This window comes from Megalops cyprinoides, chromosome 16, assembly GCF_013368585.1.
Source record: "Megalops cyprinoides isolate fMegCyp1 chromosome 16, fMegCyp1.pri, whole genome shotgun sequence".
Taxonomy (NCBI): Eukaryota; Metazoa; Chordata; class Actinopteri; order Elopiformes; family Megalopidae; genus Megalops; species Megalops cyprinoides.
The window spans coordinates 14,183,782-14,200,802 of NC_050598.1; the positions used below are offsets into that span (position 1 = coordinate 14,183,782).

The 17,021-nt window shown below is 38.3% G+C and overlaps 2 protein-coding genes across 2 annotated transcripts in view; both read left to right on the forward strand.

Moving 5' to 3' along the window:
* The first annotated feature begins 3,165 nt into the window (after positions 1 to 3,165).
* LOC118791560 (vacuolar ATPase assembly integral membrane protein vma21-like) lies at positions 3,166 to 5,726 on the forward strand. The gene is made up of 3 exons (XM_036548959.1): positions 3,166 to 3,304; positions 4,332 to 4,441; positions 5,370 to 5,726. The coding sequence occupies exons 1-3, from the start codon at positions 3,255 to 3,257 to the stop codon at positions 5,510 to 5,512; spliced, it is 303 nt and encodes a 100-aa protein (XP_036404852.1). The 5' UTR covers positions 3,166 to 3,254; the 3' UTR covers positions 5,513 to 5,726.
* Positions 5,727 to 16,419: 10,693 nt separating this feature from the next.
* The window catches only part of LOC118790893 (neuronal PAS domain-containing protein 2-like), a 55,195-nt gene continuing 54,593 nt past the window's right edge, over positions 16,420 to 17,021 (forward strand). Inside the window, exon 1 of the mRNA XM_036548020.1 lies at positions 16,420 to 16,586. The gene's annotated coding sequence lies outside the window, so the exon portion shown is untranslated. The remainder of the gene's footprint in view (positions 16,587 to 17,021) is intronic.

The following is a 17,021-nucleotide window of genomic DNA, read 5'->3' on the forward strand; positions in this document are numbered from 1 at the left end:
ACCCCCACCCATAAAGCCTTTACTCCGTATGTGGTGGCCCCAATAAATCTCCACCACTTTAATTTGACCCCCATTAACCATATAGCCCCCTCTACTTTAAGTCACTGTGAACCAATTACCCTCCTCACTTTGACCCCCATTGAATCTCTATCCCCTTTATTTTGATTCCCCATTAACTCTCCTGCCCCCTTTTCTGTAAGGCAGCATTAATTGTTTATCCTGTCTGTTCTGACCCCCCCTGTCCACACTTTACTTTGAGCTTCCCTTCATCTGGAAGTTGTTGAAAGTCATTCATTGTGATTCCACAAACACAACCAGTTGCAGAGTGAAAAAACTTTTACACCCCATTTATAAGGGGTCAAGAATGGCCACTGCACAGTGGTTTCAGTAGGAAAATGTTTGCTCCTGAAAGCTAAATATGATGATCAACATGTATTAATCCTATACATGTGCCAGCTTTTGCAGAATCACCCTTAAAATAACAAATAGCTTATTGTCACTTTGTCATTTGTCATTTTCATTACTTACCCGTTTCAGCAACAAAATATAAATTTGTCTTGGAAACGTTGCTGTTACAGCTTTATTGCTTTATGTGTCAGCACAGAATTTGTCTATTTATCTATCTGCCGCACCTTTGATTTTTACACCAACAGTGCATATTTATGTACACTACTGTTGATGATACACCACAATATCACTTGTGAATTGAGATCTCCCATAAAGATCACAGTGGCGAGTGTGAATCTGGCGTCTGCAATACTTCCATTGCAGAGTATGACATACTTCTTTATACATTAATCGCTCATGTATTTTGCAATAGCATTCTGGCATGAGCAAGATTAAAGCATGTTAGCTTTCACTCTTCACATAAGTTACGCTCCACATGTCATCCCACTTTTAAGGTCATCAAGACCATGTCTTATTCAATTTGTCTTCAAGATCTGGAGTTTATTAGAAGGGACCACATTTACCTCCTACAAATGAATAAATCACAAATACAAATGTGTTACTTACAGTTAAATTATTCATTTGCTTTGCAAAAACCTTTTCTAGGGGTTCTCTCTCTCTCTCTCTCTCTCTCAGATTGTCCATATAAACATTACAGAACTATATATACTGAATCAATTATGATTAAGTGCCTCTCTTGGGGTCATGACAACAGTCACTTATGGATATAGATTTGAACCTTTCGGTAACTATCTTAGCATCCTACCTACCACTGACTGTAAATGTGTTGCCAATTATGCTCAATCACTAATAACCCTATTTAGTTAGATCTCTAAGTCACACACAAGAAGCAACAGATGTGTTCCTCCAAAAATTCTAACCTGTCATTGTTTTCATGCTTTAGTATCATTTTTTTTGCTGAGCAGTAACAGAGGGTTGTTGAAAGGGTTCACAATTTATAATTGCTCAGGCACTTTCAGCCATTGGGACAGTACTGTCATGTACTGGAACTGGAGTCAAATTCCTTGTATGTGTAAAAGTATGCTTGGACAATAAAGTCTGATTATGATTCTGATTCTGATGTAGACACCCCAAGATATCTGACAACTGTGACCAGTTCTTTCCTCTCAAAAAGACAATGAAAGGGCAAAGGCAAAACAAAATCTTCTGCTAAACATTGACTGAAAAGGAAATATCTGATGTCCCTTGTGTGAGCTCATGGCCAATACAAGGTGTGGTGTGACCACAAGCAAAACTAATATGTGTTTTAGAGCTTATGAGGGAACTGAGGAGAAAATGCAGCATAAATTCTACAGGTCCACTGAGTAAGCCCAGAGGCATAACTTTTTAACAAAACCTCTTTTACTTGTCTTATTTTGGCATTGCATTTAATGGCATGAATTACGGACTGTCTTCAACATTTTATTTTCATCTGAACTGTGTTAGATTCCCTAAAGATTAATTATATTTCAGATTTTTTTTTTTTATTTTGGAAAAGTAATATACAGAAAAAATACTTTCATTCTCATCTTCTGAGTTTGATTTACAGATTCGATTAAAAATTATATCTCAGTGCACAGTGTGAGCCAATCAATATGAATTTTCAATTTCTTTTTAGAAGTGGATTTTGGCAGAATTATCACAGAAAAGCACCTGTTCTAAATTATTTCTATATATTTAAGAGAGCACCTTTCTCGTTTCTTTATTGCCAGAATGACATACTTTGCTAAGTGGGTCTTTAGACTTCCGACTTAAATCCAAATCATCTCCCATAATGGAATTACTGTCATTCCAATGCATTTAATTTCCATAGTCCACAGAGTCATCAAACTAACATTGAGCAGAATGTGCAATTGAAATATTTCTTCTTGAAGAAGGACAATAATCATACTTCAGATAAATACCTAATGTACCATGCACATGTGTATATGTGAATATGTCTGGCTTTCTGGCTGTGCGACTGTGTGGTCGGTTGTTCGTCTAGCTGGCTGACTGGCAGTACAGCTGTCTTTCTAGAGGATCTACCTGCCTCTAAAAGGACAGTCACACCAGCTATATCAATTTAACAGAGCTGTACACCGACAGTATACCCCCTTCTCAGTGAAATACTAAAGGTCACACAAGATCTACCTAGGGCATGGACCGCTCGCATTTCCACAAATGATAGGCTAGCGCTGGTGAATCGCACCATCTAGTGGTTGGTAAGAGAAACATGCTATCGATAAAACAGAAAATGGGTCAGTTTGAATTGTGTGATCCATCAAAACACACCATCAACTTTTAAGATAAATTTGCATGAAAGTTTCACAGCAATACCGTTCGTAGAAAATTTTTACCTATAAACAGTGTATTATTTTGTATAAATTTCCATAAATGTTTTTCCGTTTAACAGTTTTCAATATGACGTGTATGTTTCAGTTTAACTAGAACAATCATGTTCAGTAAAAACACCATTACTTTACCCCTTAGGTCACTGGGCATCCGCAAAGTTACAGAAATAATAATAATAATGATAATAATAATAATGATAATAATAATAACGATAATAATAATAATAATAATAATCACTATCATCATCATCACCACCATATTAAAGAAAGGCAATGATCTGTACAACTAACTTCTCTTGCTCATTTACGGATTGGTACGCAGTCTGAGGTCGAGCTGTGAATTCAGCATGGTCATGTGATCAAAGGCGGAAGTGTCTCTCATGTGATTTAGTAGCCACTTCTGTTTTACCGAAGTCCTGCGTGCATCTTCTGTTCAATGAACATAGTAAAATATATGTGTGCATTTTTATAAACAAAATGGAGAGATATCCGAAAGACATTCCTGCGCCGGCCCCTGATTTTAGAGGGTAAGAAATAGGTTGGAGCAATTGAACCGCTCCTTAGCTAGACTAGACTAACAAACTATAATGTGTTATTCTGTCTTGACCAGGCCGTAATTCTTCGCTAGGTAATGCTAACTGCCAGTCTCCCTCTTCCTTTGCTGAATTACAAAGCAGGCTAACTAGCTAGCTACCAAGTAGTAGTTAGCAATTTTGCCACTCTGTGGGTAATTCACAGGCAGGCTGATGTCGCTGGAGAATGGTGACGTCGAAAGCGAGACGCTAGATAGCTAACGATAGCTAGTTAGCAACTTTTTAACTTGTTATGTAGCCTGAAGTGTGGTCTAGCTTGATGGCTTGGTCAGTATTTTATATGCTGGAACGTGTTAGTGAAAGGCACTGCTAAATCATTTTTTACTCTAAATTGTATGCACTGGTGTGCAAGTTGTGATGATGATGATAATGGTGATTATGAGATGATACGTTACTGAAATCCTTTTTCAAAGTCTTCCAAGCAAGGCGATACACTTCCATGTCTTCTCATCAACGTGAGAGTGATGGCTTTTTGGGATATAAAGACAGTAAAGTCTAACTGCAAAATTAACTAGTTGGATACGAAAATTGACATGCCGTTATATAGATCTAGCTAGCTAGATCTCTAGGCTGGGAGGAACGCTCCTCGTATTTGCACTTGGTTTAAATAAGCGTGCGTATTCAATGACTGTGGCTGTTTACTGAATGTAGGGAATGGTAAATGACGAGTAATGTTAGTAGGGGGAACTTGTAGTTGTGCAATCACGTAATGTGGCGAGACAATTACGATGAAGACGGTAAGGAAGAAAGCATAATATTCGTAGCAGTTCCGTGGTAATTCACTGTTACCTGGCTAGTCAGCTGAGTATGTGTTATAGCTTGTGATGTGGCTACCTAGGTATCATACCAGATATGACAGCATCTGTTAATCTAGTTACATCAGTCGTAGAAAATGAATATATTCAGAAGACATCATTATTTTTGACAGGATTGTTTCTGTTGTATTATTTATTTCTTAAAGGAATGAGGGGTCGTTGGTGTCAGCATTGAAGACTTTGTTGTTCTTCACTGTCCTGATGGTCACCTTACCAATTGGATTATACTTCGCATCAAAAGCATATGTTTTTGAAGGTAAAATCGCTGAGCCATCTCATGTAAAAAAACATATATAAGCTATATATAGTTTCTTTGTTTGCTTCTTTATTTTGTAATGCTGTGCCTCTGTCTCCAATGAATGGGCCATTGACTCTAAATGCTTCTGATGTGACAGTCCTGCACACAGCCGCTTGTCTATTTGCAAAAACTAGTTTAAGATTTCATGATTTTTTTATTCCAAAATAACTGCATTTCTGTCCACCATATATTTCTTCTAATTTCATAAGATTTTGCATTTGAACAATTCAGAATATTTGTGTGTGTTTTTAAGTTCAGTAAAATTGCTGTAAATATCTCAACAAAAACTGAGTTCAGAAACAATTTTTGAAAAAAGGCATACTTCTTTTTCTTAAAGCATATAGAGAAGTGTTGCTGGTTTATTTCGGTGAAACAATTTAAACATAACTTGAGCCATGCATGAATCAAACAGAAGCATGCGATAGTTATTATTATATATATGATAATATATCTTAATTGTGAATGTTCTGTCAACAGTAGGGTTTGTTTTTTCCAGCAGTGGTAGTGCCCCCTGTTTACTTCATTCAGGATAAAGCACAACACAGTGCATTACGTTATCTACATTATTGTCATTTGGCAGACACTCGTGTCCAGAGCAGTTGACAGAGTGCTCTTAATAAAGTGGTATGAAAGCCACACAAAGAAGACACCATTAACCCGACATGAATAATCATCCGTGCCAAACAGTGGATGTGTAGATCAATATGGAAGTGCAGTTCAGTATACATGACAAAGGGGCTATACCATTCCAAATACAATGCAACATAACAATGACAGGGTATGCTGGAATAGTGGCATTAACTCAGAACTAAAATGATGGAATGATGTTACAGCATCAACATGTGAAGTCAAGCTAATCCCTTTTTGCCACCTCTTTCTTTCCTAGCATCAATGGGGATGTCCAATAAGGACAGCTACTTCTATGCCGCCATTGTGGCTGTGGTGGCAGTCCATGTGGTGCTTGCGCTGTTTGTGTATGTTGCCTGGAATGAAGGCTCACGTCAGTACAGAGAAGGCAAGCAGGACTAGTTGCAGGCTTCTTGGCCTTGCAAGAGAGCGCAGGGGCAGGGTGACTGAGACCCACATAGCACCAGGGCACAACAGCAAAACAACGCCTCATGGGTAATCTCCCACAACCTGGCACTGCACAGAGCAGAGAACGAAGGATTAATGAAATTGATGGTACTGATTTGAATGGATAAAGGAAAGCAGAGGGAGATGTATATAAGAAGAAATATAACATTACCATTGTGCTGAACAAGATGAAAAGAGAACTTGTTTACACAGTACAACAGATTTCTATGGAAATTTTTATTGGATTGTTTTTTTAATAAATAGTTTAAAAGCCCTAGAGGACACAAATGCAAGAAGAATAGTACCTCTGGTGTTATTTATACTACTTATTAAAAAGTTAAAATTCGAAAAGTATTTTAAGTCTCAATGTTTTGTGTGGTTGTTGGGTTGCAGCCCAGCTCTTTTATTTATTAAATTTTTTTGCCTACAATGTGAGCCATCATGGATGAAACCGAACAAAAACACCTTGGCAATAAACTGGTTCACATGGAGAATCCCTAGAGCTGCCCATCACTGGCATTTCAGTGACAAATGATTTAACTGGCGAAAATCAGTGATATTCACAAAGATGTGCAGAAATTGGCCATCACTTCTGATGTTTCGTCCAAATGAATTCTCTTTGTTTGTTGCAAGGTTATGTGTTCAATTAAAGATGATGAATGTTTGTGGAGTAATCCAGGAAATACTGTATGATAAGGTTTTTTCTCTGAATGTGATGAAGCGATCTTTGTTTAAGGTATTTCTCTGTTAATATGATGAATAAAGGACTCAAACCTGTTACCTTTTGCGTTACTTTCAGTGTCAAATGTTTTCGTTGAAAAAGGCTGTACATTGTTGATGGTTAAGATTTATTACCACCCCCTTGCAGTGAAGTACTTGAAGAATGCTGTGTGAGTAGATTTGACGATGATCTGTTGCAACAGCAAGAATTAAAGTGCCAAATTTACATCTTCAACTTCGCCACAAACAGCAGACTCCAAAACCAGTTGCTGAAGAACTTGCTTGTACTGGTTAGCATTCAGATCTCAGGTTTCAAGTGTTCAGTGATCAGACTTGGCATTGGTAATATTAGGTTAAATTTATTGAACTGAAATAGTAATTAAACCACTGTCTCTGGAGCATACATAATTTTATGCCCCTTCTTTAGAGTGATTTAGAGGTAGTATATAAGTAACTAAGGGTTTGAGGGAAGACTATTCCTACAGGAATTCTTGTCATTTCTACTACACAAACCTGTCAGCTTGAAGCTAAGGGGGGAAACATCTGGTTAATGTTTTCCTCAGTGAATATCCCGCAGTTCTTGTTAATGTAAGATGTTTTAATTGTCACATGCCTTAATGTAGTGGGTAAAAGCAGAAGGGCAGAACAGTCACAGAGAGGTCCTTGTCTCCTTTCCATGTGTTTTCTAAAGGAAATCCCCACCCCCTTTCCCACCTCCCCTTTTTCTGGTGCTCAGTAAGGGGTAATCCAAATCAAATCATTAACAAATCCTTTACAGATAAATTTAAATAACCATTACATTGATGCGTTTCTTTCCATTCAAGACATTAAACTGATTTATAGTAAAACATACATAGAAAAGGGACAAAGCATCACATTGAATAGACTGAATGCCCCCACAGGGTTTTATACATGCCTATTATGCCTTTAACATTCTGAGCCTGTTGAGCAGAAGCCCAGCCATGAATTACAAATGAATTTGTTTCACTAATCAAACCTTGCAGATATTAAAGCAATCCCATCCAGCATTTTGCCTCTATTTGTGTATTACAGGTATGCCTGTCATATCGGTGAAAATAGATTTTCGCAGCATTAGTACTATGGCAGCACAAATCTTAAAACTGAATGACACTGCACTTACTAAGGCTGTCACAAGAGGGCAGGATAGGATCATTACTTTCATCGACAAAGACTATATGGCTGAAATTTCAGCTTTATGTAGATGACAATAAATACATGAATAAATAGCTGCAAGCATAGATTACAGGAATCAGGCACTGTGAGGAAATGACTTATCTCCATCCCATATCTCAAATCATTTCCTAAAGGTCTGTACAATAGAACATAATTCCACTGCTGTAGCTCAAACGATTTCCATTTCAAACCAGTTTCAAAACTTTGAAAATTGATTGTCTCATGGAGACCATAATCACCGTGGCCATTTTTAAAAAATATCTTTTGTAAAAGCTGTTACATGGATGTTGTTTTGAGTAAAAGTTTCCAGCCAGTCCTAACAATGGTATGGGAGAAGATACTGATTACATTTTATGGGTAATTTGGAGACAGGTTAGGACAGGTTGAAATTATCTTTCTTAATTTCAAAAATTACCATGAAATCAATATTGTGGCCATAATGTAAAGTAAACACTGAATTTGGTGTGATGACACTTCCTAAAGGTCTAAATTGTTTAGTTTTTAAATATTGAATGCTTTTAGTCAGAATGTCTGCCATCAAGATAAACCTGCATATTAATTGGTTTGTGATGGTAATTTCATATAGGAACTAGTCAAAATTACAGTAAAAATTTCAAGGCATTCCAACAAACAGCAAATAAGATTTTTACACCAACAAGAACAACAACAAGAACAATGATAAAATCAAGATTTCATTTTGTAATCTCTAAATAATTTATTCACTATAAATCATTTCATTTGGATTAATACTCTTGGATACCATAGTATTTGGCAGTACATTAATAATCAGATACCTGTACTGAGAGAAATTCTGACTACTGTCATTTGTGCCTTTTTGTTGCATATAGCATATTATCTTTTGTCTTATGTATTTCTTACAAGAAAATGGCTAAATTACGTTGCATGCAGTATCTTTAATCATACCATCATCTTGTCAAAAATTCAGGAAAATTGCACAATCAATCTACCATTTCATTTTCATACCAACAATACTGCACCTTTTAAATACTACAGAATGAGCAGACACCTCAAAGTAATGTGCTTGATTGCAGTCATTTCATACACCAAAAGCATTTGGTTCTTATTATTAAAAACATACATGACAGTGTGCTTTTGATGCTATTCACCCATCCGGGGAAAACCAATGCAAAATTCAACAACTGTTTTCTTCCTCATATGAGTCTCTGATTTTGCCTATGAAACTTTAAAGAGGACCTACATCCAGGGCATGTGTCACACATAAACAATTTTTAAATTTTCCCAGGTGAATTGAAGCACCCTAGAGTATGAATTCAATCCCCCAGGTCAGGGTTGCCAGTTGAAGAAATAAAGCAGGCATGCAATGATAGAAAATGTGTCACCTATTTGTTTGTTTTATTTGTACAGTTATACTACCATCTCTACATGTTTTTAGTACTGAACCACCTTCCACCTCACTGCCATTGTGAACCAATGTGATTCTTAGTATGTGATAATGTGTGATGTTTCAGACACATAAAAAGTGAAACACCAATAATCAGCATCTTGTTCTCACCAACATCTTTACTGTCAAGGTCCACAGGGGCCATAAACCCACTTCTCCTTCATCGAAGTGTGGAAAGTCATGATACATGAAGGTGATCTTGTCTGTGTGCATGTGTGCGTGTACGTGTACCTGTGTGTGTGTGTGTGTGTGTGTGTGTGTGTGTGTGCGCGATGGAGTACTTGGGTAATTCAGATGATTAATAAATGCTTGATTTGCGAACATCTGTAATTTTATTTGCCTGGCTTGTTTATGGGCAGCCCCCACTAGTAGGAGCTGTAGTCACATTTTCCTGCCCCCTGCCTTCTCATTCCTGGTTTGCATCTTTCAAATTTACTGTCTGCATTTTTTGACTCAAAGCACATGTTGTAGGACATGCTGAATGCATGACATACTGTAGAGTGGCCTGAAATGGTCAGGTGCTTTTCTTGGCTGTGACAGCATCTACAATTAGGGTCCTTAATATGACAAGCAAGCATGTCTGCTGCACATGGCAGTCCTGCAGCAGTGGTTGTAAGTGGGCTGATGGGTTTAGGCCTGGAACTATCTTGCACATTGGGCTGCACTGCATTCATAATGTATTGAATTGCACTATAATGATAACTTTGAGATGCTTTGCATCAGCACTGAAAACAATGTATAAAAACAATGTGAGCACTGTAGTTATCCACCAAATACTAAACACACTTAAAGAGGGTGTGTGAAATGTATGAATTTTCCCCATAAGGTGCTGTAGGGCTGCCATTCATGCCACATTGCTTTCCTGTATTAGTTGTGACCAGGAACTGGAAAGGAATTACAGCACAGGCACTGAAACAGTTTCCTAGAAGGTTGTGTAATTGTACCAGTGGCTTCATCATGTATTAAAATGGGAGTTCATTAAAAGATTTTGGGTTTCCAACATCTGTGCTGCGCTGTTGGGCCGCTATGTTCCTGATGTCTGTTTCGTATTTTAATTTTTGCAAGCACCATCTGTGTCATACTCAGAGCACCACCCCCACTCTCTCTCCCTCTCTCTTTCTCTCTCTCTCTCTCTCTCTCTCTCTCTCTCTCTCTCTCTCTCTCTCTCTCTCTCACCCTCTTCCTCTCCCTCTTTTTGAGAGATCTTGCAGCTTTTGCCGCTCGCTGAGGCAGAAATGTAGAGATTAACCCAGATTTTGCTTGGAGACTTGTCAGCAGGTCCCAGTGTCTCTAAGCCTTGCAGTTCCTTTGGTGTCAAGAAGATACCAAGACATTTCTACAACAGGACAAATTTGGGTAACAAGCTGTTCCTCAGTTGGAAATTATAGATAAACACGCACTCAATCATTGTCCAGTTTGTATCAATGAAGAAGTTAAAATATGCGAGTTTGTAGGCTACATAAGTCTCCACAGCTAAGCCAATAGATAAATAATGAACAGTTCGATGATAAAGATGTTTCTTCTTCCATGTGCAGCGGAAGTCTGTTTGCGGAGGCAGTGTGAGTGGAAAGCTGGCGTTCTGCCAGGCTGATAATAACACTTCTATTTGCAGGATCCTCCGTAGAGAGAAAATTTATTTAGGGTGTGTTTGAGACAGTCTAAGGCTGGGACAATCTTTTCTCCCTAATCAGTTGACACACTCAGGAGATGCTATCTGATACCTACTGCTCCTAAATTAAAGGAGACACCTGTAACACAGCCAGAACTTGGACTGACTGCTGGAATAACAGACTCTGCCACACCCAGCAAGATGCTCTCAGAGCTAGCTGTTCCAGAAGGGAACCAAATAGGTGAAGAGCAGCAGGATTCCAGTAGGCTCCCCTCAGGGACATCCTTCAGTATAATAGAGCAGCATTTCCCCCAGCCATTTCAACATGCCCCACTGAAAGTCTCAGAAGTTCACCCCTGTCATATTCAGAGCAGCAATTTCTAGGACTCCGTCCTCCAAGATACACAACACTCTAACCACTTAACACTAATGAATTGTAACTGCTCCTGCCTCCACACATTGAAATTTTAACAAGTCTTGCATTAGTTCTTCTCTAATGGGCATCCACACTGAAAGACCATTCACTTGTTTTACTTAATGAGAACTCTTGTAAGGTACACTAATAGCATCTGTCAGAATAAATGTAAATGAAATTAATTGCTCCACCTTTCCTCCTTTTCACATATTCAAAGTAAAAATTGCATTGTTACTTATGCATTACAGACTTGAAACACTAAGCTAAACAGTAGATATTGCTTCCCTACTGTACACTAAAGTGATGTATGTCTTATGTGACTCATTTGAATTTAAATGCATTTTGGCTTGTGCTGTCAGGCAGAGAGGGTACATCCACCTTCAGAGTGCATTCCGGGGACTTGAGGCAGAAATGAATTGAGATGATGTACATTCAGTTTCACCTAAAGCTTAACAAAATTTCATTTAAAGTAGGTTCTAGTGTTACAGAAGAGCTACCTGTACAAGCTTTAAAGGCTCATATGTAGATAAAAATTAAATCACGCGGGGCTCACAATACTTTGAGTATCTCCATGATAGTTACCATTATCATGATAATTACCATTATGTAGGCTTCAAATGATAACCTCAATCATAGATGCCTTGCTGGTTCACATTCACTTTCTTTTTCATTCTTCACAATGCTCTCCCTGCCTTTAAAACCATACTGTAGACAGTGTAGACAATGGAGTTCCAAGTTTCACAGGTTCACGTCTTTAGATGGTCACATTTTAAGTGTTTTTCACCTTCAGATTTTTTCCTGCCATGTTGGTCAGTACAAATGAATCTACCATGAATATATTTTACCTGCTAGGTGGTTTGGTAATTAATGGTGGATAATAAGTTTACTGTATTCACATTCAAAATGCTTTACTTTCACTTAGTTTGCACCACTGAATGATTTTCTGAATGAGCCCAAATTTATCATTATTAGCAGATTGCTTTATTATTATAAATGGATTTTTTAAACAGAATTAGTACAGAAATGACTCTTGGCAAGTGTGCCTGTCTATAATATGCAGTAAATTCTTATATCAGTAATTCTTTTTTGACTAAAGAGTGTATGTAATTAAATGAAGATTTGAAGCACATGGTGATGGCATATAGAATTGATAATTGAATTAAACTTAATACAAACATTGAATTATAAGCCATTGAAGTGCTCAAATCAGACAATTTGCTCATATTTTCTCTGTAGTTCTAAATTTTGTACAGCATATTAGTAAAGCTAACTCCAATGAATAGCCAAAGGGGAAAATGAAGCACTGGATAATATCTACTTACTAGTACACTGTGACATTGCATGTCTTGTTGGTTGGGAACCATCCTAACCAATTAACAGTGCAGTCTTTCTCCACAAAGCAAATTGCAATATTGAGCCCTGAGGATACAACAAGCATGTGTGGGTAATATACAGGTTGAGCTAATTCATCTTCCCTTTTGTGACTCAACTCAATCTCACACCCACAAGTCAAAAAGTGAATGTGAGTTACATAAAACACTTTGATTTCAGGAAAAAAAATTGCCTGTGTCTCATTCTCCATGTTCTGAAATATAGTTTGTTGGATGATAATTTGGGCAGCAGACGCATCTCTTTCCGAAGGAAGGGCATAGATTATGGTGGCGGCTGTATCACGATGCAAATTCTGTGCGATGAGTCAGTGACATGACATGACATGTGGTTCAGCCCTGTCCTGAAAGCACATGGGCCATTGCAAGCTCCAGTGAAAATGTCACTGCTGTTTCTCACTACTATGAATAAACCAAAAGATGCTTAGAATGTTACGAAATGAGCCCAAGACTTCATGATCTGTTTGAGGGGGAAGTGGTGGGTGGGAAAAAAATTCTACTGAGGAACAGTTTTGTGATATCACTCTCTCAGCCCAAATGAGTAACTCATTGGTCATGCAAAATAACATATGCAAAATATCTGTGATCTGCTTCAAAGGTGTGAGGTGAATGCGTAATGACTTTCACAGATGACTCGTGTAACATGAGACCAAGCTGCACACACACACTTAACACAGATACAGTATCCTTGTCAGCTGACCACTCACCTGGCTTTCATTAAGAGGATAAGTGGTGACAGGCTGACATGGATATTCTAGGTATATATTTTGCCATCATATACCACCTGTATACTCTCTTCCCCCACTTGTCTCTCTGAGAGTCTCTTCCTTTAAGGTGCATCAGGGGTATTTCTCCAGCAAATCCTAACTGGTTTACCCACCTTTTATCATTTTACATGTATGTGCTTGAGATTGTACTGAAAATTATCTGGAACTATTGAATAATAAGTAATAAGTATGAAATGAAATGAAATCCATGGAATGTCATTGTATCGATGTAGAGAATACAAGTACCTGTAGACGGCTTTAACAGGACTGATTTGTAAGTAGGAGGTATGTTATGTGACTTCAAATGCTCTTCCAAAAACATTTTTTTCCAGAGAGGTGCAGTAAAGTACATATCATGCAAGGTAATTTCCCACCACTCCCAAGACACCTCTGAGATATCAGCGAAGGCCCACCAGATATATGTGGGAAGTCAACCACTCTTTTTCTCTCATTAATCTTTTATACCAAATGTATTTATTATTTGTTTGGCAGGTACCTTTGTAAAGATGCAACTTATTTCTATTGTACATTTCACAAGCTGTCTGTTTGCACAGTGTGATATTTACTATTTTTTTGCTGTCTCTGTCTCACAGCAGTCAGATTTAGTGAAACTCCTTACCCTAGCCTGCGGCTGACAGAAAGCGAGTCTGTTCCGGTATACATTACAGTACCTGTGCAGTTTAGTTTAGCCCTGACCTACAGTAAGATTCTGAGGGAGTGGTAATAACGGCTCTCTCTCCACAGGCAATGCAGGTATTTCCTGGTTCTCTTTGATTGGACATTTAAATGTACAGTAGTCAATTGCAAACTAAGCTCTTGTTGGCCGTCTAATGCAGTCATAATTTTGATAGAAAAAGTCCCCCTGTAGAGTGTGGTGGCTATAATGTTCTGTGTATGTGCGTGCGTGTGTGTGTGTGTGTGTGTGTGTGTGTGTGTGTGTGTGTGTGTGTGTGTGTGTGAGTGTGTGTCTGTGTCTGTGTGTCTGTGGAGGGGTGGGTCATTGAACTGTATGCATGGTTATGTAAACCGCTGGGGCAAATTCTACTCACACTGTGCCATGGCACACTCCCTGTTCCTAGATAGAAATCTGTGTCACAGGGTAAACACTAACTGCTGTGCCGTGTAGATTGGAGCCAGATGGCAATGGGAACTGAAGGTAAATTTTAGAGGAACTCTTTGATGTCGGACGTCTTAGTTACTGCTATTTTTTATGCAGTCTTAATGAGTTTCCACCGGGCTTCTGTGCCAGAATTACCCCTGAGAGTGACTGCAGATTCCCCTGGGCCTGCTGTATATCTACAATAGAGGCTATTCTTTTACCAACAGTTAAAAGAACAGGCTCTCCAGGCCATCTCTTCTGTCTTTCTACATTTTACAAAATATATTTAAATGGGCCTTCTTATGCATTGGAAACAATATGAATGCACCATTTGCCATGCAGTGAAAACACTACAATATGACTTTTGTCATTACAAGAAAAACAACTGTAAAAATAATACACTGCCACTACTACTTCTAATACTACTACAACTACTACTAATAATATAAACACATTTTTAAGCCCTTTTGAGGTAATGGAAAGCAATTTAAGGTGACTATCTACACACTGATGTTTTTTTAAAAGCTATGTTTGCTGTATTTACTGTTTATCTATCCTTCCCTGTAAAAAGCCTATTTCATTCCACCAATAATTATTGCAGTACTGTGTAGTACTTGTAGTGTTTTATGAAATTAATGTAATTTCCTCTGTACGTAATGTAATGTTCCTCCTTTTACTCCTCCTGAGTAAAAATAAATTTTTGAAGATATTAGACATTAATACATTTGTAAGAAATAAAGGTGCATTCAGCAAACTGTGTTCGATGTGAAAAGTGCTCTCTCAGGATACATTATTAATGCCACATCTGCAAAGGTACATAAATAACTGCAATAATAATTCCCATCTCTATGATGCCCTAGTACAGTATCCTTACGGCAAGGCACAAAAAGGCTGTATAGTTTATTTTCAGACACACATTATTTAAGGAACAATGATCTTTGCCTCTCTAGCTAGCTGTGTTACACCTGTGATAGCAATGGTGAAAAAATACGCTTTTACTTGTGGCCAAGATGGTGGGCATTTTGTATTATACAATTAAAATTCCATGGCTGCTGAACCTACAGTTCCATCACTGAAACTCCCTTACAGCAGAACTCCCTAGGATCAACCAGGTCCAGGAAGTAATACCTAGGGCACAAAGAGCAACGGTCTCTGGTATGGACCAATAATGGAAAGGAACGGTGATTACCAGTAATAGTAGCAGTCAGGGGTGCTGGTAGGAATTTTGGGGCCCCTGAAAGGTTAATACATAATAATAATAATAAACAGCTTCTGAATCATGTTTAATTCCAAAAACTACACACCATGTGGTAAGTGCAGTATGCATGCTCTGTGAGCCATTCTCTCTCTCTATATATATATGATATTATGGGCATGTACAGTACACAGTGCATAGGTCACAAGCTTAAGTGAGCAGTGAGTGAGCAGAGTCTTTTCATCATGGAAAGACAAGACTGCAAGGTACTTCATTTGAGTACCTTATTCATTTCATGAATCTACTTTTTTATTGTTTTCTGATCAAAGATCTGATGGTGAGAGGAAATATCCCATTTACAAAATTAATTACTTTGTGAATTTGATCATATTAAATCAGAATTCATTGTCTCACCAAAAAGGCCGACTATGCATAAAATATGGGCTAACTAGAGCAAAACGCACTTTACATAATACTACACTCTTTGTTAAATGTTGCCACTCAAGCGGAGTTAAGACGTGACGCAATTTCACAGTTGAGGAACAATTGCACTAATGCACCGTAACATTAGTATGCAAAGACGCCTTACGAAACGGTTGGCGTTGTGTAACCCAATACCCGGCACACGCTGGGTCGCCAGACCTCAATCCAGCTACGATAAGCGCCCGTCACGCCGGAAAATCGGCAGCTGTCCTCGTTTCTTAATGAATATTTGACCCAGAGAGCACAGTCATTTATTAGTTTCTAATAATAAACCCTAGCTGCTTTGAAAGGCGTAGGTGGGATTTGAAACAACTTCTGCGAGCGCTCTTGATCACTAAACTGAGAAGAATCGACTTGCCAGACGCGTGCCTTTAAATTCGCAGACGACATATAACGACCCCTATTATTTCAGGTCAGAGGATTGTGACCTCTGTCATTCTTAGATCAAGTTAAAGTTACCGTTTCCGGATGCAAGGGTGTTCGCTTGCCCACGCCCCCCTTCGCTCCTTTCACTGAGCGATGACAGCTAGCCGGTGACGTAAAATGTGCGGCGTGTGGGCTGGGAGAGCGAACATCACTGAATGAAAAAGCAGTTGGAACTCACTCATTGCCCGCAGAAATTGTGCCAGTTATATAACAATATTCCATGCGAAAGAAACGGGGTGACAAGCTTCTCCGTTCCTCATATGAGATTGCCGCTCTTTATCGGAATCCGATTTTCGCTGCTTTAACTTAGGTAAGTGTGGATGTATGCTTTTTACTATCCTTTGCCGAACACCCTCATCAGCTGTGTTTCGCGCTAGGTGTCGGAGCATTAGCGTCTCCAAACTTTATTCAAGTCGTTGATACATCGAGTTGGGATAGTCCATTGATGATTTAGTATTTCATTGATGTAATGAAACGGTACGAGATCTGAAATATTCAGAGATATGTTTTCACGACAATATTTATTGCTTTAGCCTACTGTCATACGTTTGTGGGATTGCATGTTATATTTTGCTGTAAATTTTAAAATATGAACAAAGACATTGCTCTAAAGTGCATTGGGGTATTTTCTAACTATATGGAATACATCTGTATGTTTCAAGTCCAAGATACGCGTTTCTGAAAAACTTTTTTCTCTTCGGATCTTCTTGACATCTGTCGTTTTGAGGCTCGTAGAATTTCCTTA